Raw genomic sequence first — 20,528 nt, forward strand, 5'->3', positions numbered from 1 at the left:
GAAGATGAGGAAGAGTCTTTTCCATTGGGAAATGAGAACAAGGGTAGAGAAAGACTTGTGAGAAATGTCCCCAGCTTTGCTCCCTCCACAGGGCTACCGTGCCCAAAGCTCTCAGGTGTGTGTTGATATTCCCATAGATTTATGTTGTGGAAGATCAGACATCATTTTCATTCTTGTCAAATTCCTGGCATGCTCTAATTTAGAAAGGAAAAAAGAGACAAAATCCATTTCATCTTCTGTAGCAGTGCTGGACTGGTGTGACCCTTCCCTAAGTGTGACTGGCCACTGACAAAATCTGTCCTTGAACCTTTGTACAATATTCCTGTGCCAGTTTTTTTGCCTTATTAAAAGAATGTAGAATGTTACCTAGGGAGAAGAGCCAGCTCATCCTTCATATGGTGGGAGCATTTAAAGTCCTTCATTTATGTTGACTTTTTATCAGGCACTATTGCAATTAGGTTAGACTAATGAAAGGTAAATTCCTGCCCTTGCATAAAAAAAGAAATCCTTGTAAAGAACCTAATTAGTATGTTTGTTTATTTAGACTCTAATGGCTTAATTGCATCTTATCTTGCTATTTACAAACAGGCATCATTAAAGAATAATGAGCATGTGAGGGAAAATGCAGCCATACCAGCAGCAGATGAGACATAAAAAATAAGGGGAAAAATCTAATTGAAAGTCTGTGTGTTGTTTTTTGGGTTTTTTAACTTTATTTTTAATGCAAAACCTTTTCCTTTTTTTTTCCCCCAGCATATATAAATATGATTTTCATGCATTGTACTGATTAGTAAGAAGGATCTGTGAGTGGGAGGCTGAGCTTATGGCTGGTTCCATGGCAAGGAGCAGGTGTCTGGCCTTTTGCTGGAAATCTGTAGCTTGGTTACATCTCTGCTTGGATGTTGCCTTATTTCTGAGGTGAATAAAAACCACACACACACTTGTGCTCCTTTTTATAGAAGCAGGGAGGTGCCCATGTTAACTGAAAATAATGTTTTCTTTCTTTTAGCTCTGCATTGCAGAGCATCTGCAGCTCAAATCAGCAGCAAATTCCCTGGAATGCTGAGGGGAAATCTGCAGCTTTGGGAATTTTTCATTTCACAAAGTGTGGGAGCTTGATGTTGTCAGCATCCATTTTCCTGATATCAAACTTAAATAAATTTTAAGAAAGGATATTTGTTAATGTGTTGTTTAAATGGTTCATAAAAGGGCTTTTCACTTGATAATAGTTTCAGTGAGGAGACAAAATTAAAGGGGGGATTTCAAACTGTTTCCTCCAGGCAGAGTTCTGGCATGGTAAATGAATTTTGATCCTTTTCATTTTGTAAACTCATGTGGACCCTGATTCTGACTTACTTGGAAAGGTACTTTCTTCTTTTCTGATTGTAATTGGTGTTAATGGGAACTTTTTTTAGCAGTCTTACAGGAAATTATCTAAGTCATTCTCCCTGATTATTCTGTTTCCCCCTCTCCCTTTCTTGGCATACTGTGTCTGTCAGATGCTCCTTGAGATTTATCTTGGTGATAGACAAAATATTTTTAAAACTGGGATATTTCAAGAAGATTTTTATTTTATATGTCTTTGTCAGAAAAGCTGCATAATATTGCAGATTTCAATCAGCTGCCTGTCCTACCTTCTTCTGGGGCTTGCCATTTTAGGAAGCAGGGGATTTATGAATAACTTAACTGTCTGAATTTAGTATACTTTAGTTAAAAGGAAGTTAGAAGTACATTGTTATTACACAGCCCAAAACAGAAGCTACAGAAGTATTTAACTTGCAACTGTTCCATTTTCAGCTCACAGAACTGTGGGGCATATTTTTTCATTCATATTAATTGAATTTTAAAGTGACCTTGTACATGTATTGATTTGAATTAAAATTTTCTACATCAAGGACGAGTTGGCATATATCCTTCAGGCAAAATATTAAAAAGCCAAGTGCTGTCTTAACAGGATATTGACAGGAGAAGTTGAAATTTAATAGGAAAACTTGGCTTAGAAAGGAAATTGTTGCCATTTTGTCACAATTGAAAGGTGTCTTTTCTGAAGAAGGGAAGGAATTTCTCTCAGTTGGTACCTGTGGAAAAGCAGGGACATTTCAGTGCCCATTAAATAGGGACCATCTGAGTGAGTCTGGACCTCCAGGAGAGACCTGCACTCTTGGAGCTTGGAGTAGAACTATCAAATTACTGATTTAGCAAAGCCATTAGGGTTTTATTACCTTTTTTCAGGTGATCTGTAGGGACACAGTTGTATGGCTGAGAGTGGAAATTATGTTCCATACATAGATCTGAACACAGCCAAGTTGAGCAGGGGCTGGAATAAAATCTGCTGAAAAACATGATTTGTAAAATATGTTGGAGTTGAACATAAACGTTAAGCCCTGGAAATAGTCACGAATCTTGATTACTGGAGGAAAAAATAAAGGGCATTGCATTTGCTGTGTACAGTATGGAATGTGCTTCACCCTGAAAATAGCTGTGGAGCAAAGTTCTGACTTCCACACATCACAGCATCCTCCAGTCTGGTGCAGGCTGCTGTTCATTCTTTGTACTACTACCCTCATTCTTTCAGTGCTGTTAAAACCATGAACTGTAATTTCTCTGAGCTGCTCTTTTACAGAATTCATGCTTCTGTCAGACTTAACTAATGATGCAGTCCTACAGAAATCATCTCAAAGGCTCAATCTCTCTTCCAGCCTGAGTAAAATCTACAGGAATCCCTTGTCAAAACAAGAGTAGTACAAAAGAGGAAAGTTTTTTGTTCCAGTACCAGAGCACTGCAAGAGCTAATTCAGACAACCCAGCACCATCCCAGCCAAAATTTGGATTTCCAAGGAGGTGCAGCAGTAGAACCTTTCTCAGGGAGCTCACTGAGGTGCCCAGCTAGGGTTGGGCTCCTACAGCTCCTTACAGGTGTGGGAAACAGGAATTTTGAATTTTGGTGGTGAGGCAAGTGGGTGATCAAGGTACTGCCCTGGACATGGGGCAGGATGTGACATTTCAGCACTGTGATGGATTCTGGAAGTGAGGAGGGAAGGGTATGAAGTCAGATCACCTGGAAAAGGGCAGGGAGCTAATACAGGAGCATTTGTGCAGGTAAATGATGTGGGGAGGAGGTTTGAGGCCAGCAGTGAGTTCATTGCAGCAAGCTGGAGTGCCACACTCAGGATTTTTCAGTGTGGTGTGTTCCACTGTTCGCTCAGAGGATTTTCAGGAACATCCCACAGAGGCTTCAGATCAACCTCAGATTTATTTCTACCTGGCAGCAGTGGGAAATGCTGTGAATGCACAATGTAAAGAGAAAGAGGAAAGAAGGGAGCATCAGCTAAAGTGTGTGAAGGAAATGTTGTGCAGAAAGCTGGGTCTGGGTGTTTGTAGGGCCTTATCCTTCTTTCATTAAGATTTCTTTTTCTTTAAAATGTCTTCTTTTCCTCCTTTTAATTTTATTCTGTGTGGTTGATGCCTGGTGTGAAGTTATAAATAAGAGTCTGTTCTCTCAGCAGACCAATATCCCACTGAAGTGCCAGTTTTAATAAGGCAGAAAAATAAATTGAAAACTGTTAACTCTTAATGTGCTGGCAACTCTTCTCAAAGTTTATTCATTTCCTCCTCTTAGCAATTATGACAAAGCTCTGTGATTCCAGTGGATGATCAGCATCATAGCTTGGGCACCTCTGGGTCATGACTTTGCATTTCTAAATTAATTAATACAGTGTCAGATGCTGAAATAACTCTGCCAATTTTCTGTATATGAGGACCAAGTAGGTCTTGTTTAAGAGTACCCTGGCAAGATGCTGCATTTAAACCAAAATTCACAGCACCTGATAGCACAGCATGGTGTTTCCATAGATGTTCATGGTTCCTGGTGTGTGCATGGCTCAGGCTCTGGTACAAGTTTCTGTCCTTCAGCCTTTCACTTTTTTTTCTTCAGAAATTACCCATTCTTCTGACCCACTTTTTATGTTCTTGCAGCATTCTGCCTGGCAGCCTGTCTGTTTGATGGCTGTCATTGTTTTCCCTTCTTTTTCTCCTGTCTTTTCTCTTGCTGTGAACTTGTCCTGCCCTGCTGTTCAGACTCTTCCCTGCTGAAGTTCTCCTGTCCCATGCCAAAGACTTGGCATCAGTTCTGCCCAGGCTTTGTGGCTCTGCACTGATTAAATCAGCTCAGGCTGGGGCTGCTGGTGTTGGAACAAGGGGATGGGCAGGAGTCATTAACAGAAGTTACAAAGGAATAACATCCAACAGATCAATAAAGGTGCATATTGACCGATTTCTTTAGGTGTGGATTTGTCTGCTGAGGTCAGCAGTAACAACACATTTGTTTTAGTGGGTGTTAATCTATACAGGATGAAATGCTGGAACACTGGCAGAAAATGAGCTGCTGCTGGTTGGGAAATATTAAAATGAACTAATTGTTTCTTTTTTATCTCAGTTTTATGCTTTTGTGGGTGAGGAAAAGCTCTCTAATAATCTCTGCATAGCAAAATACAAAGACAGGATTCTTGTTAGACACACATCTTAACTGTATTGAAGTACAACTTCATCTTTGAAATGTAAATTGATTTTTAGATTAAAATGCCTTCATTATTGCATTTTTGTCAATAATATAATTTAGGCTTATTTCTGTTGTTATACTCTGGCTGACCCTCTCTATTTTCCATTATGCTAGTTTTATTCTTTGCACTTTAACACTTTCACAGAAGGAAATGAAACCTTTGAAAAAGTAACATTTTTACTGTAAGCTGTAGTTTCCTTTGAAATAATTTTACATTTTTATTGGACAGAAAATATTTTCCATTAAACTCATGGCATGCTTTTACAAGCCAGCATTAGGAGAGTCCGATTCTTCTTTCAAATTGTTTTTCTCTAAGTGGACTTATATTGGAGAATATCAAATTCATCGAAAATAATCACATTTGCCCATTGTTTTTGACAAGTTATTGAGTTGTGGTGTTAATAAAATGGAGGGAATTGCTTGGCAGTGTCATGTCTGCACAAGGGAATTCTGTGAACTCATACATTTTCAGTTGCAAATGAATGTTTGTTTGTTCTGCACTTTATAGTCTCTCTCCTCCTCATAACACACCCTGCTTTTAGATCTTTTATTTTGGTCTCTCTATAAAATATTGAAAACTGAAATTGCATCAACTTATGCTGTTAACTCGATGGTCTTATGAATTCAGACACCATTGACTCGACCTGAGCTCAGTTTTGTCCTTGTCTGTTGCTCCCAGGTGACCTTGGGGAAGGTGCTGAAAGTGATCGTGGTGATGCGGAGCCTCTTCATCGACCGCACCATCGTCAAGGGCTACAGCGAGAACGTCTACACCGAGGATGGCAAGGTGGGTGCTGGCCCTCATTTTATCTGCTCATGCCAGAAAACTGGGAGCCCACTGCAAGTGCACTGGAAACATAACAGTTAGGAATGTCAGCAGAATGTTCCAGTTTAAATTTGCCTTGCTTTGCTTGGGTTTTGCATCCCCAAGTCTCTGAGTTCTTTCTAAGCTCTGAAGCCTTTGCTTGAATTTCTGATTTATCACCTTAGACCCCAGTTACTGTGTTTGTAGTGTCTGCTGAGAAAACAGTTTTGCAGTGTACCAGCACATCAACAGCCCAAGGTTCAGCTTTCTCTCTTCTGAGAGCCATTGAGAAATCTTAGGCTGGTTTTTTTTTGGCTTGATAAACACAACAGAGAGGATCATTGGTAGGTGCTCCTCGAGAATTTGCTTGCCAGCAGCAGCACATCTTGAACAGCACCTACTACAGCAAGTGTTACCTGTTTGCACAAGTGATTTGTTTTGTGAGTAGCTCACCCTGCTTGAACCCTGAGGTTTCCTGTGCCTGCACACACTCCATATGGCTCTCCTCAGCACATCAGGAGATCTTAACAGGACCTGACGGCCTTAGCTCAGCTCAGGTCTCTTTCCAGGGTGGAATGGTCTCTGTTCCTGAGACATCCACCAGGACTCTCTGCTGCCAGTAACAGCACTAAATACCTCCATGTTTCACATTGTCTCTCTGGAGCTTTCTCTTCTGATTATGAAGCCTATTAAAATAAAAAGTTCATTATATCAAGATGAGTATTTGGCACCCATAGGCCATGTTATAATGAGGTGAGACTTCTTTTCCTTTCAGAAGTGATAACTGTGTTTCAGTACACAGAAGCACGTTGTGTGCTGACCCAGAGTTCAGCAGCTCTGAGTCTGAGCCTCTGTTCTCTGGGAAAGGCCAGGAGCTGAGCTGCTGAAGGAAATAGTGCAGCTCTATTTCCCAGGTGAGACATTCTCCCTCAAAGGGTGGGGGATTGGCCTAAGAAGTAGCAAAATAAAAATTGCTTAATTTTGATTTGTTTTTTTCCAGATAGGCAGGTTTAAATACCAGTTTGCTGCAGAAGCAGCTGCTCTCTACTCCCTGTGTATTTGCATATAAATACAGAGCTCCAGCACCAGCCCCTCTTCACCCCAAGTTCTGCATGGAAGTGAAATGCTGGTCTGCTGAGAGAGCACTGACAGTGTGTGATGGATTCCCATGTCACACTTCATTTGGGTGTGCTCGTTTTCTCTGATGAATCCAGTTTCCTTTGAAGCTCCCTTGAAATACAATAATGCTATAAATGCTGAAAAGCTAAGTAAGGAGTTCCTTTCTGAAACTCAGCATCTGGCATTGGGATTCTGTTCAGCTCAAGGTGAACTCTCCTGGGAGCTGCACATTGTTCCTGTGCCATCATCTGCTGCCAGGGACAGCAGGACTTGCCAAGGCCAGCTCTGGGCACGGGGCACTAACCTTTGCCTGCTGTCAGTGGGGAGCAGTTCTGCTCCTCCAGAGCATTGCTGTTAACACCTGGCTTATTTCTTGCTTTAAGCCAGTCTGCAGGGGAGTCTGTTCTCTACTCATTTAGCTCTGTGTCCAAACCTGGGTGTGTGACTGCTCCTGCAAGGCTGCACCAACCTGTGACCTTTACGTGGAACTTTACTATTCCAGTGGGCATCCCAGAGATTTTGCAAACCTGCAGGTCTCTGTTTTAGGTATAAACAGGAACATTTCACTTGTCTGAAGTAGAATTGGAGTTGGAGCCACTTAAATCATGAGCAAATTTGGCTTGGAAGATTAAATAAATGTGTAGTTTGCTAGTTTTGCCAACTGGAGCACATATTGACAAACAGTGAGCTCCTTTTTTTTTTTGTCACTAATTAACTACTCTGGTAATTGGAGAATAAGAATTAAGATGGTGTTCTCACAATGATTTGCTTTCCTTATTGTGCCTGCTGGGAATGAGCGATTGCAGTCAGTTACGAACAGAGTCCATTGCAATTCCTTCCCTGTCACAACAGATGCTGTTGGGAAGGTACTTCAGTGAGCTTTCTGCACGATTCTGGCTTCTCAGTTGCTAGCCTGATAGCATGAAAAATGCACCAGCATTAAGGAGAAACACACAAAAAAAGTAAGAAAAAGATCAGTGAGTATCATCCTTATTAAATAACAGAAATATGGAGAACCCTCAGGAACGCAGTAGGAGGTGATAATTTTTCCAGGGAGCAGTTTACACAGTCATTGTTGATTTGGGACTTAGCTTATGTATTCCTAGGAAACATTTAATATTTGTAAACAACAGGGAGATGAGGAATTAGGTGCTAACATGCAATATGGCAATGCTGAAGTGCCTCTTTTCTGTAAGGCACGTTGAAGAAGGGACACTGGATAAGTCTTTGTACTTCTTTGCACTTAAATAACTCCAAACTGCACACATTGGAAAGACCTTTAAGTACTGAAAAGTGAAATTCAGTGGGAGACTTTTTTCCAAGAGAGAGGAGTTTGGGGCAACCAGATGTAGTCAGTGGTATTTAAAAAAAGGAGAACTGGCCATCACTGGGAGACTGGGACTGTGCACAGAAGAGGCCAAAGATTTTCTCTCTGATCATGGTAGTCATGAATTTATTACTGAAAATACACAGGTTTTTGGCAAATTCTGCATTGCTGGGAAGAAAAAAGGAAGAGACAAATGCAAACAGCAGAGCAGCTTTTCTGGTCCTTCAGTCAGGCAAGTCTGGCAAAAAACCCCAAATCTTGGTGTTTCTCCTGGCTGTGGAGCTGCACAGGTGACACACCAGCAGTTACCCAGGAAAGCTGACATGGCATTTTCCAGGTTGCTTTATCTTGCTGTGTGCTCACACATTGTGCTGTGCAGGTTGACAGGTGCTTACATGACAGCCTCACGTGGTCTCTGCTGAAGTCTCCCTAAATTGGGTCCTCCCTCTCAAGCATTTAAATACTTTCAAAATAAAGGTGAAAAAAGCAGAAGTGTTAAGCTTGCAGTGAGTTAAACAAGACCAGCCATTCTGGGGTTTTATTTTCAAGCTTTGCTTATACAGACAGAATCATTGCATTTCTTAAGTGCCTTGTGTACCTCTCTCGTGAATTATTCACAGACCCTGCAGAATATGTCTTTGCCAAGCTGCCAGCTGCATAACTTGGACATTTTTGGTGCCACTTTGCAAAAACAATAAGTGAGATCTGGCAGGCTCTGACAAGTCGTGGGTGCTGGACCTGCTCACAGTTGCTCTTGCTCACCATCCTAACCCTTCATGTCCACCACAGATTGATGCATTTTAATTACCCTCATGATTTTAGTGGTGGCACAGTGCCACCCTTAATTTCAGATTGTGACATGCTTGTTGTGCATTGAAATTTAACCATGGGTAGTAATTAATTACTGGTGTTTTCCTGATTCCTGACTAAATGAAGCTATGCAGCTCATCTTCACAGGGCAGCTGAGCCATCGGCCTGCCAACAACAAAATCATATTGGGATTTTTTGGCATGGCAATTGGGATTTTTCTTTGGATGCAGAGACCAGGAACCACCTTGACAGGGCACTGGGCACTTCACACCACTGCCTAGCCAAATTCCTATTTTGCATCCCTTAGACTCAACTAAAGAAAGACCAATGTCTCTGTTGAATTCTCATGTTCAGGAACTTGGGTTATGTTAATGCTAGAGCTTCATTAATTACCCCATATCAATAAGAAAAGGCAGCTTTTAGCCTCCTAGCGTAAGAGAGGAGAAGGAATGGAAGTATCAAAGGAAAGCTTCAAAGACAGGCAGAGCTGTCTCTCGGGTAATTTCTGATCCCTGCATTCTCACCACTTCAAAGCTGGCTGTGTGTGTGTTTGGGTGAAGGGGGGGTTGAATCTGATTTCTCTAATAAGTGTTGGCACCGGACCTGTTTGATATGGGATGCAGGAACATCCTGGGTTGTTATCGCCTTTGAAATCGCTCCGCCGACCTTCAGCAAGCGCCTCTTGTTCCACTGCTGGGCTGGGTGGGGAGAGGGGCACTGGGGAGAGAAAGCCCCGGGTTAATTCACATGCAGAGGATGCCCTGAAATTGTGCTCTCAGCAGTTTTTTAGTTACAAATGTGTGTCTTGATTGAAAGTGAAAAGTTGAAGAATAATAGACCTATAACGATGCATTCTTTAATCTGCCTCTGCCTTAATCCTCAATTTCAGGGGGGAAAGGTGGGCACTCATTCAGGATGTATGCATGGAGCAGGGGCTGGTGGCTTTTTTCTTTTTGCTTTCTTCCTGTTTTAACATGGATAGCATCATGTCTGTAAGACAGGCATTCATTACTTTTTCAGCTTTCCCATCTCCCTGCCAACTAATGAACATTCAGAACCTGTTGGACTCATCTTAAAGCAGCATCTAAAGTAGACTTTTATTTGAGCCTAACTAGAGAGGATCACATACTTGGTTTGATCACTGGAGATTAGCAAACCATCTATACATTCCAATTACAGCACCTCTGCAGTCAAAAAAAGCTATAAATTACATTAAAACAGGATGGGGTTTTTTTTAAATATACATTATTTTTTTGTTTGCAAATGTAAGCTTTTCTAATCTGGAAGTGCAGTGCTGCCTTCCCAGCAGGCACAGGTGGGATAATGCCATGTAAATTGGGTCCAAGTCTGAGTGTTGGTGTTCACACAGGTTCTTGATCTCACCCCAAGAGCCAGGAAATGTTGAAAGGTTTGCAGGGAGGTGCCTCAGGGTACTGGTGTCTCCATCCAGCCTGGAAAATGCATTGAGACATCAGCTGCCTTTTGTCTCACGGCAAGGTCAGAGTGCTGAGCCGTGAAACATCGATCCTGCAGTGGCTTTAGAGGTTTTAGCATCATCTTGTCCTGTCCACACTGAGCACTGGGCACTCAGGAGTCACTGCTGAGCAGGATTTGGACGTGGGCCACTTCACACTGCTGCTCCTAAAAGAATGAGAGCTTTTAGCAATCTGACCGTTTTCAGCATGGTGAATTAATCCTTGGACTCAGCATCCTTCCCCCTGGCTTCCCTCACCTCCCTCTAATGTGTTTTACTCACTTCATGTGACTTCCTTCGTTTCAGACTCTTTTTTGTGCCTTTGAAGAGTCTCATACCCTCAGTTAGAATGTATGGGCACCTAAGGCAGAACTAAAATAATCAGTTGTACCAGGAAAAGAGAGAACCCCCCTTGTGAGAACACGTCTGTCCCACCATGGTGTCAGGCACTGGAGGAGCTTCATAAATTCACTCAGAAATTCTTCTGTCTAGACTAAGATTCCTGAGATTAATGCTTTATCAAACACCTTTCCCATGACAAGTTCTGTGCATACAGAATTGTTGAGTACACTGGGATCTGTTGAAAAAAAAAGTGATTTGCAAGTCCAGGATTGATGGAAGCTCCTCTTGTTTTTCCCTGCTGCTTTTCCTTGACAGAGTCCAAGATGTTGCACAGGCCTGGGCTGAGAGAGCACTAAGGTATCAGTAGGAATTGTTAAACACCAGAGCCATGGGCTGTGCAGCAAGGACAGCCTTTCCTTCCAGCTTGGGGGCTAATAAATCTGAAATTTCTGTTTTGTTCCTTTGGTTGCATGGAGCTGAGCACATGTTTAAGTCATGGATGTGTGCACTAATCTACAACCTTAAATCTCTCTTAGTGTGATTTTTGTCTGCAAATGTAAATGCAGTTTCCTGAGGGATGCTTTATTTAGCCCCAGTAGACCCAAAGCTTTGGCTTAATTCAGCTAAATGCTCTTTGTGTCGTTTGTAACTGAATCACTTATTCAACACAAGACAAGCATAAACTTAATAAAAATGCCCTCATTTTAGAAACACATTCAAGCTTATGAATATTTGCATAGATCAGCCACAACCCCATACAAATGAAGATTTTGCTTTTTTAAAGAGAACTCATTAATTCAACAGGTCTTGTATGTATAATTTTTTTATTGAAACTGTGCTGAACTATTTCCATCTTCATTGCAATACAAAAGGAATCTTATGTTATTAATTCCCTTTCTTGGATTGCAACAGTTGAGGGCAAGGGGTCAAAAGAGTGAACTCAGAAATACATCTTTGTTAATTCATTTTCTCTCCAAAGGTGCTGCTTTATCTGTAGTAATATATAACTTTTTTTTTTTTTTTTATTTCTACTGTAGCTTGATATATGGTCTAAATCCAACTATCAAGTTTTTCAGAAGGTAAGTCTCACATCATTTCTCTCTACCTAAGGCACATATGTGGAATTGATTTTAAAAATCTGGGCCCTTATGTTAAATAATTCAGAATTTATTCTTTGTCATCACAACTTGCAAATAGCAAACAATAATCTGTAATGATGGAAAACTGTGACTAGAAAAGAAGATCACTTCTGGTGTTACTTAATTTGGATTTATTTCCCATCAAAGTTCCAGTCCATGGTTTGGAATAGGAAATCAGAGATTATACTACACCAGTCTTAACATTTTCTGAGGAATCTTCAGTTTAAATCTTTTGGGGGAGAAAGGACTGATCCAGGTTCATTTGGATTTTGCTTTGTTGTATTTATTGGGGTTGGTTGCCTCACATTCCTGAGGGCTTGAGTTTAACTAATCAGTGGAGCCTCCCTTTCCAAAATGAGTTTGGAAATCTTTTCCATTATGTCATTTTTGCCTGCCCTTCTTCCCATGGTGGTCTAAGCAAGAGGAGGGACTTACTGGAATGAATGTTATGCTGTAAAGTAAGAGAAGACCAAAGAGAGAATGGCAGCAATAAAAATAAAATGGCTAAGAAGGTTAAAGTGTATTTTAGAAAGATCTATACCTTGCTATTTTCGAGGAAGGGAAGATTTCTCTTTGAAGGCCTCTTGTCAGAACGCTGTAAGTTCAGATTGATCCAAGTTTAAATTCCAGTTTCCCTGCCCTCAAGCCCCAGTTCAAGGAGCTGGAGTCTCCAGCTGCTGCATTGGCTCCTTTCATCCACCTTTGTAGTTTGTGAATCGAATGGGGGTCAGGGACTCCAAAGGGCTTAAAAACAGGGGTCAAACCTGGGGCACTTGGCTGTGTTTGTGCAGCTCCCTTCCAAGATTTCAGAGGCAGTCAGGAGGGGAGCTGTTTGACCTGGGATATTTCCCTGCTGGAGATCAAAGGACAGCTTTTGGGGGAGCTTGGTTACTCTCCCTTCTCTGCCTGGCATTAAACTGAATTTTTGCTGCACTTGATTCTTTACCCCAGAGATCAGTGGTTTAAATATTCTTTCTATTTTAGCATCAAGTAGGGTAATAGAGCAGGAAGTAAAACTGCATTTGTTTATCAGCCTGCATTAAAGTGATTTTTGCAGTGGAATAAATATACTGGATCATCTCAGTTTCCCAATGAGTGTGTTTGGTTGTGCACTCATTTGGGCATAAGGTTGAACTCCAGGATGTTTTGGTTTAGAACAACTTGAAAGGGTAAAGTCATATTGCTGAAATTTGTGTTAAATGATAATCAGGTTTTGATGATATAATTGTCTATAGCAAGATAACAGAATAGAGTAAATGTCCAGTTTGCTTAGATGTCCACGTTAAGGACTCAGGGTGCATAAATAAGTGGAATAAATTTCCCTTCATGTTCAGGTGAAGCTTTCAGAGCAGAAGCTGAAAGAGATCAATGAAAAAGCATAAAACACCCCTCTTCCTGCTGCCTCTGTGGCTGCAGCATGGATAAATGAGAATCTTTGTTCTCTTCCTAAGTTCCTGTTGTCCACTTTTCTCTTAATAATACAAAATTATTAATATTTACCAGAAAATATAAACCAACCCAGAAAGACTTCAGGGAAAGGGTGTCCTGTAACCAGCTGAACAGCTGTGGGGGGGTTTTATAGTAGTTTTATAGATTTTGTTGCTGACTCTGTCACTGTATTACCTTGGACACCTTCACCTCTCTTTGGCTGAGTTTCTCATCCCTTAGGCTGGGGTAATATTTGCTGACTTCACAGGAGCTCTCACTGAATTGGTTGCATAGAGCTCTCAGATTCTTGCCTGAGAAATGTGATAAAAATGCAAGGTGATGGCACTTTCTGATCAATAGGTGGTGTAGATTGAGCTGATAGTTGAAGAAGTTAAGGCTGGGACCCACATCAAGTTTTCAAACAGATGATAGAAAGTGCTGTGGTTCAGCATAGTAAATTCTCTGTGGTGCAGTGCTTGGTTTGATTTCCTCTTTATTCTCTAAAGCTGCACCTGTGTCTATTTGTAATACCCAGGAGTAGTGATTTAGCAGTAGCAAAATGAAGGAAATAGATAAAATAGTGTTACAGAAACTACTGCACTCTGTTACCAGGGTAGGATCTGTACTGCAGGATTTTCTGAACAAATGTTTTCATGCCACTAAAAAATCATGAGTAAATGTGTCAGAGCACATATGAATGTTCTTGAAATGTGTTTCTCATGGCAGTCACCAGTATGGCAATGTGGAAGAAGGAAAAATAGGGATGAGTAACTGCTCCCCCCATGGAGGAGGCTGGGCAGCCCTTTCAGTGCTGCCTTTAAATGTAAAATCCATCTCCCCTCTGAAGGACAGGGCAGCTCCTCTTTAAAACCCTGACCAAGTTCCCAAACTCTGTCTTCAGTGATAATACAACAACATCTGGAGCCCCCCAGATCCCTGCCTGGGGGAGCTGCAGGCCTGTCAAATTCTCCCAGGGTTGCAGCACAACTTTGTAGGTTAAGGACCAGAGACCTCTGATCTTCAATCCAACCCTGTCAAACGAAGCTAAATTTGTCCTGACTTTTTGTTTGCAAACATTGGCTGTGTCAGCAAGGCTTTTCTCTCTCCTTCTTATTAGGCAGGATACAGAGTGTGTGGTTTGATGGGGGCCAGCTCCTGGAGGGCCCATTACTGTTCAAGTGTACAGTCATTTTCCCAGTTCCCTGGAGACTCCCTGAATCTGGTCCTGGGGTGAGCAAGCCTTACAGGCACTGAATGCACCAGCAGGGTTAGATCCAGAGAATGGAGCTGGCAAATAAGAGAGGGGAATGCTGAAAGGGCAGAAGCACAAGGAGCAAAGAAAAGGTTTTTCAGGCTTCCATGTTGGTGTGACATTTAAACTCCACAGGAGTAGCAAATGTTTTCATCTTAAACCTCCTTCTTCTACCACCTCGTCCCTCTGGATCCACTAATGCAAGAAGAGGAATAAAACAGTAAATAAGGAAAGATTTTGGGGCTTAAATCCTGGTATAGACGAAGGCTGCATAACTCCAGTCATTGTGGAGAGGGTTCAAAATTCTAATTGTAAAGAGTGTTGTAATGTTTGCATTCAAAAAGGAGGGAAGAACATAAAATTTTGGAGCTGCTGTGAGTGGATCAAACTGGGAGATGGTGCCAAGCAGCTGCTCAGTTATGAGCAGCATAGCTGGTGTTTCTGGGTACTGTGTTGAGGCTGGCTGTTTAAATCATATGTAAAGACATTAAACCCATATATTTCATTCTCATCTCACAGTCTCATCCTTATTTTCACCTAAACAGTCTTACCAGTTTTAGCAATGCCACAAACTGGTTGTATTTTTTGCCTGGTCTGCTTTTCCCCAAGCACATTTTACCCAGAACTTTGGGAAGCTGTGAGCCATGCCAAAGTGATGGCATGTTCAGCAGCACAAGGGCACATAAGTATTGTAATGTATGAAGATGTATTCCTGTCAATGATCTGAGAGTGAGATCACGTGCAGGATGAATGCATGCATGAGGCAGAGCGTGGGCTGTGCTGCTGCTGCTCAAGGAGAGCAGCTGGGCTGTGCCAGGGTCACCTGCACAGCCAGGATCAGTCCTGGCTCTCTTCAAAGACCTCCCTGAGTGAAATAAAACCTCTGTGACCCAGTCCAAATAAACAGAGCAAGCAAAATAATAACTAAACACTTAGTGAGCTCTGAAAACAGCTGATAAATCCTGAGGAGTGTGGTGGTGTTTTCCTGAACTGGGAGTGGGGAAGGGTGTGTAAGGATTTGTCTGAGTTCATCAATGCCTGTTCCATCCATCATCCTTCCCAGCACCTCTCAGGCACCACGTTCTGTGCTCCACATTCCCTCCAGAGAGACTCAGATGTGTTCCTGGAGAGAAGATTGAGTAATGGGAATCCTTGGAAATGAACAAAGGCATTTCCACAAGATCCAAACACTAATAAAATAACTTCCTTTTTTTTTCCTTTCCCTTAGTGCTGTGATCAGCCTCCAGAGCTCATTGCTACAGGCTACTGTTAAGGCCATGAACTTACAAGGGTTTGGGAAAAAAAAAAAGAATTTAAAACCTTTCAGGGGATTTAAAGAATCCCTTTATATTAGATGGAGTTGTCAGTGCTGTGCTTGAGGGAATAAACCAGTAAGTGACAAGGACAGCTGTGGCTCTTAAAGGAAGTTCTGCTCCTACTTTTGAGAAGGATATTTCCTGGCAGTGAGATAAAATACATGGAGAGAGGGAGAGTTTTTATGATTCACTCATGTGATGGTTTTTATTAGGCCAGGTCTTCATTCACCTGGTCTGTGGTGGAGCAAAGCTGTGCCTTAGGTCTTTGCTTTTGTGCTGCTTATCCCAGTTACAGGAAGCACTTGCTCAGCCTTCTCCACCTGCAGATTCTATAATTTAGGTTTTTTAATGGATTTTCCAGCTTTGGGAATGGTGTATGACTAACCAGTGTCATCAAAGCCCAATGAAGCCGTTTTTTGACGTGTCACCTTTGGAAAATTCAGTACTGTTCCAATGCCTTACAACTCTTCTGTGAAAAATTGAGTCTCTTTGCCAAATTTGTTTTTTCCATGTCACTGAAGTCTCTTTTCCTCAGTCTCCAAGTGCTTAGTTAAACAATGGCTATTTTATTTAACAGAATTTTGCTGCAGGAGATTGCCTTGTTTCTCCTTTTTTTTTAGACAAGAAACACAAGTGCTTTTCAATAGATGAATTGTGAAATATTGAGTTCTTCTGCAAGATCTCTTGAAAATCCATTTCAAGGTCCAGAGCAGAGCTATCCCAATCAATGTGTGCTCCCCTGAATATGCTCCCCTCTGAAAAGTAGAGAAATTAGAAAGTGACTGATAACTTACTAGCAGTAGGTAAGGCACAACGATAAAAGTGGAGTTAATAAAATAACACCCTGAGATGTACAGAATATCATCCTACACCCAGAATAAATTAGTTTCTGATTCCAGCTTGGCTGGAAGAAAAAGTGTGTCCCTCAAGTGAGCTGGCACATCCACACTTTGTTTTGCTTTGCTTTGCTTCGGTGTGAAATTGTATTGCCATTAGGAAAGCTGGGTATTGATCTTTTGGGATTTTTTTTTTTCTTTTCCCCCTCCTCTTTTTTCTCCCTTTTTCCTCTTCTTTTTAAATCTTGATCAGTTTGTGTTTTCTCTCATTGTCTTTGTTATCTTGGTGGGGGGGTTAAATTCTCCCTCATTCCCATGCCCTGGGCAGTTTATCCATGGCCCAGCTTTCTCCTGGAAGGGGTCATTCCTTTACTCCTCTTCCTCAAATTTGACACCCACTTTGATCTTTTTTAGCTATCAGCTCTTGCTTAGGGTAGAAATCATCTTCTTTTCAGTGCAGAAGGCATTATTAGTGTTCCAGCAATGCTGGGATGGCTTTTATCTCCCCAAGGAATCTCATTATCTTTACATTACAATAGCAACAGCATATGGGCAACTTTGCCAAAGTGGCCAGTCAATTTAAATTTGTTAATAGCAGTATTTTTTAAGCAACTTCCTTCGGTGCCAAGAGAAAACAACTTTGTTGTTCAGGAGGGAAAAATAAAAAACAACAACAAAAAAACAAACCACAGTTTGTTAGAAGTAGAGATGCAGCAGAAGGAGAACGGCTGCTCATAAATATCTTCAGAACTTCCTATTCTTTGACATGTCTGCTCCTATCCTATAAAAGCATCATCTCAAAAAAAAAAAAAATTCAGATAGCTGGTGGGGCTGGGGTTGGCTTCTGATCACTACATGAGATGTGTTTAAAAGAAATGGCTGCTTTGAGTTCTGCTGTGCTATTAATGCACAGTTCATCACATTATTTCTCATATTTATTTTTACATGGTAACACAGGAATGGCTAAAACCGGCCGAGGTCCGTCTCGTGAATATTTTTGCAAACTCACCAGAATGTGCAAAGTCCTGAAAGTTTTCCCTTCCAAATGTCAGAATCACATGTGAGTCCCTGCTCATGCTGAAGGGTGTGTGAGAATGATGGGGAGCAGATCCTGTGTCTAAAATAGCAGGAAAACTCAGAGCTGGGTTCAGACAGGCTGATGTGACGGAGTGCTCAGTGGAGGAAGTTTGCATGGTGTGAATGAGAGCCTGGCTGTACATGGATTTATTCAGGAATATATCTCTAGCAAAACCACCTCCCTGAATAGCTTCAAGCACGAGCCTGTCTTTTCTCCAGTGAAACTTGGAGTGCTCCAGCTCCCAGTGCTGAATTGGACTTAACTACAAATGGGGAACAACTGGAGTTAGTTGGGAATAGCAATGGGAATTTCAGTTCTCACTTCCCTTACTCAAAGTTTGCTACAGTCTGTAGACTGGCCCTGAGAATCAGAACTAGAAAATACAATTGAATCACTCTCTATAGCCATGTATTTTGTTGGAAGCTTTGACATTACTGATGAGGACCACTGAGATTCATGAGTTGAAATCTGTGAAAGTGCTCTTGTGGTTCTGTTGTTGTTTTGAGTTCTTTATTGCCCAACCTAAAGAGTTTTTCCAATAATTTCTTGCATTCAGCCTGGAATTTCTAAGAAGCAGTGAGCTGTTGACAGTGCTGATAACAGTTGACAGGCTGAATACTGCTAGAAAATTGTATCATAACTGTCAGAAACTGCCCCTTCCAAAATAATGTTTTAAAACAGTAGTTATTTAAAAAAAAAAAAATCTGTCAGCATTGGTTAGTTTTCCTTGTTTTTCTTTAATTATTCTTGTTATTATAAATACACATTTTGTATGTATTGTATGTATCTGCAATTCCCAGATGTATGATCTTGTTATGGCTCTGTCTGGGAAATTAAAACACTTTTTATCAGAAATCTTTTAGTAAAGCAAGTACTTATAAACCATAATCGTATTAATTGATTCCTGATGTCAGAGGAAATGAAACTGAGTACTCCTTGTACTCCCTGATTTGCCACCTCCCCATGGAATTTATCATTTTCCTGCAGGTTGACACTGCTTTGTCTGAAATAGGCAGTGAATAAAGGTATTTATTTTCTTTCTCTTTGCAGGTGACAGATCATGCAACCACTGCCCTGCTGCACTACCAGCTGCCCCAGATGCCAGATGTGGTGGTCAGGTCTTTCATGGTAAGTGTGGTAGAAAACACATTTTTCCAGCCAGATTTGAGTGTTTGCAGTGACTGACATCAGGCAGTTCTGCTGCAGTTTTAATTTCCCCAGTTCAAACAAGCTGGAGACTGTGATCCTTTGTGTCTCCTACCTGGACAGGGGTGAAGAGCTCATTCCCATTCCCCTGGGGTAACTGGTGTTGGAAAACAGAGCTGGGAGCAGCTCTTCTGTCCCAGGTCTCAGTATTGGCCTGATGATTCTGCAAAGGGCTGGGTCATCTGTCATGACAGGAGGAAAAACTCCCTCAACCAAACTCTGTCCTGTGGCCCAGCCCTTTGTTCCCAGTGTGCAGGTTCTGGATGTACAAAACTTGCTCCACTGGAAGTTCCCTGCTAAGAGGAAATTGGAATTCCCAGTCTGAATTGCAGCTGAGGCAGCTTGCCCAGTTTGGGAAGGGATGGGCATTATTTACAGAAAGTTCCATTTTGTTTTATCCAAACTCTGTTCCTGTGGAATTGTGTGTACTCACCCAGCTCAGCAGCAGGTGTTTGGAGAAGCAAGGAAATACTGGAATATTCAGATATTTTCTTACTGAATAAAATTAATCCAGTACTGTTTATTTTGATATACAGATTAAAGTTTATCCCCTTTAATTCTGTTTGTATTTAGAATGGTATTTGTGAAATAAACTTGCATAAGAAGCAGCCTTGTTAATCAGAGGGTGAGAACAAGGAATTAAGATTCAGAATTCTTCTAGCAAGATGAATTTTGGCAGAGGAAGCTCTTGCTGTTCTCTCTGCTACAGTCTCCCAGTGGAGGATTTGGGGAGAGATTATTTTTACAATTCAGCTTTTTCCCCCATTTCCTTCCTTTGTGTTACCCCTTCATCTGCAGCAGTGCAGCTGAGACTTTGGGAAACAAAAATCTCATTTTGCCATTCACTATCTTTAGGAGTGTTTAGTTCTTCTGTATCCTTAATTTCCAGTGTGTAACTTCAGAACAGAACAGTCAGGCTCTCCTCCTGCTGTACTGGATTGGTTATTTAATAAAAAGGCCACTAAGATGACAGATTTACAAAGTGCATCTTAAAATAATAGGTTTTGAAAGGTGAAAGCAACCATTACTGGTCAGATCCATGTTCAACATGATCCTGAAAATGAATGTTTAATAGAACAAGTGGTCTGTGTGAGCCAAGGCCCTGCTGTATTGATCAGAGAAAACACCAAAACTTGCAACAAAGCAAAACCAGCACAAGTGTCAATATGTTGGGCCTTTCACCTGCCACTTGTGCAATCCACATGACAGGATCTTCTGAAGCCCTAATTTTCTGATGGGAATGGGAAGAACCCATTCCTTTCTTTGCTGTCAACACACCTCTCAAGAGCACAATTTAACTTCATTTACCTATTTTTGTATTATGGCTCAGAAAATTCGATTTCTCAATAGTGCAAGCAAAGCCCATCCAAGCTGAAGTAAATAACAGCAATTTACTTGTAGAGTTGTGTTGCCCTTGTCCCCATATTTACTGCTCAACCCAGACAAGATCTAGTTCTTCAGGAGGAGAGTTATTGGCAGCCCAAGGTTTGGTTGCTATAGAGAAGACTCTGATGAAGATGGAAGGATTTGTTTCAATAAACTCAGCTGACCTCTTCTTCAGAGAACAATTTTCTCTTATCGATGTAATTCAATAGGACTTTAAATGACAAGATTCATGTGCATCCTTCACACTATAAATCTGCTGCTCTAGGGCTTTTTTAGCTGTGTATCTCCTTGAGTGGGGAACTGGGTTATGCAATGCTCATTGCTGTGTGTGACAATGGCAACAACCCATGTCAGAGGCAGGAACTTTGTGAAGAAACATCTGAACTTACCCTGTGTTCTTCTGGCCTTTTATTTATATATATATGTGTAGTCATCAGTGTAATCAGGTTTAA

At 41.3% G+C, this 20,528-nt stretch overlaps 1 protein-coding gene across 2 annotated transcripts in view; it reads left to right on the top strand.

Annotated features, from left to right (window-relative positions):
• MED27 (mediator complex subunit 27) overlaps positions 1-20,528 on the top strand; it is an 82,546-nt gene that overhangs the window by 61,079 nt on the left and 939 nt on the right. Inside the window, exons 5-7 of one of the 2 annotated variants that reach the window (XM_056505370.1) lie at positions 5,238-5,345; positions 11,473-11,514; positions 18,535-18,612. In XM_056505370.1, coding sequence (XP_056361345.1) covers positions 5,238-5,345; positions 11,473-11,514; positions 18,535-18,612 — 228 coding nt within the window. Of the gene's footprint in view, positions 1-5,186; positions 5,346-11,472; positions 11,515-18,534; positions 18,613-20,528 lie in introns of both variants that reach the window. The other variant, XM_056505369.1, reaches the window with a different exon arrangement.

Source organism: Oenanthe melanoleuca, chromosome 17, assembly GCF_029582105.1.
Source record: "Oenanthe melanoleuca isolate GR-GAL-2019-014 chromosome 17, OMel1.0, whole genome shotgun sequence".
Lineage (NCBI taxonomy): Eukaryota > Metazoa > Chordata > Aves > Passeriformes > Muscicapidae > Oenanthe > Oenanthe melanoleuca.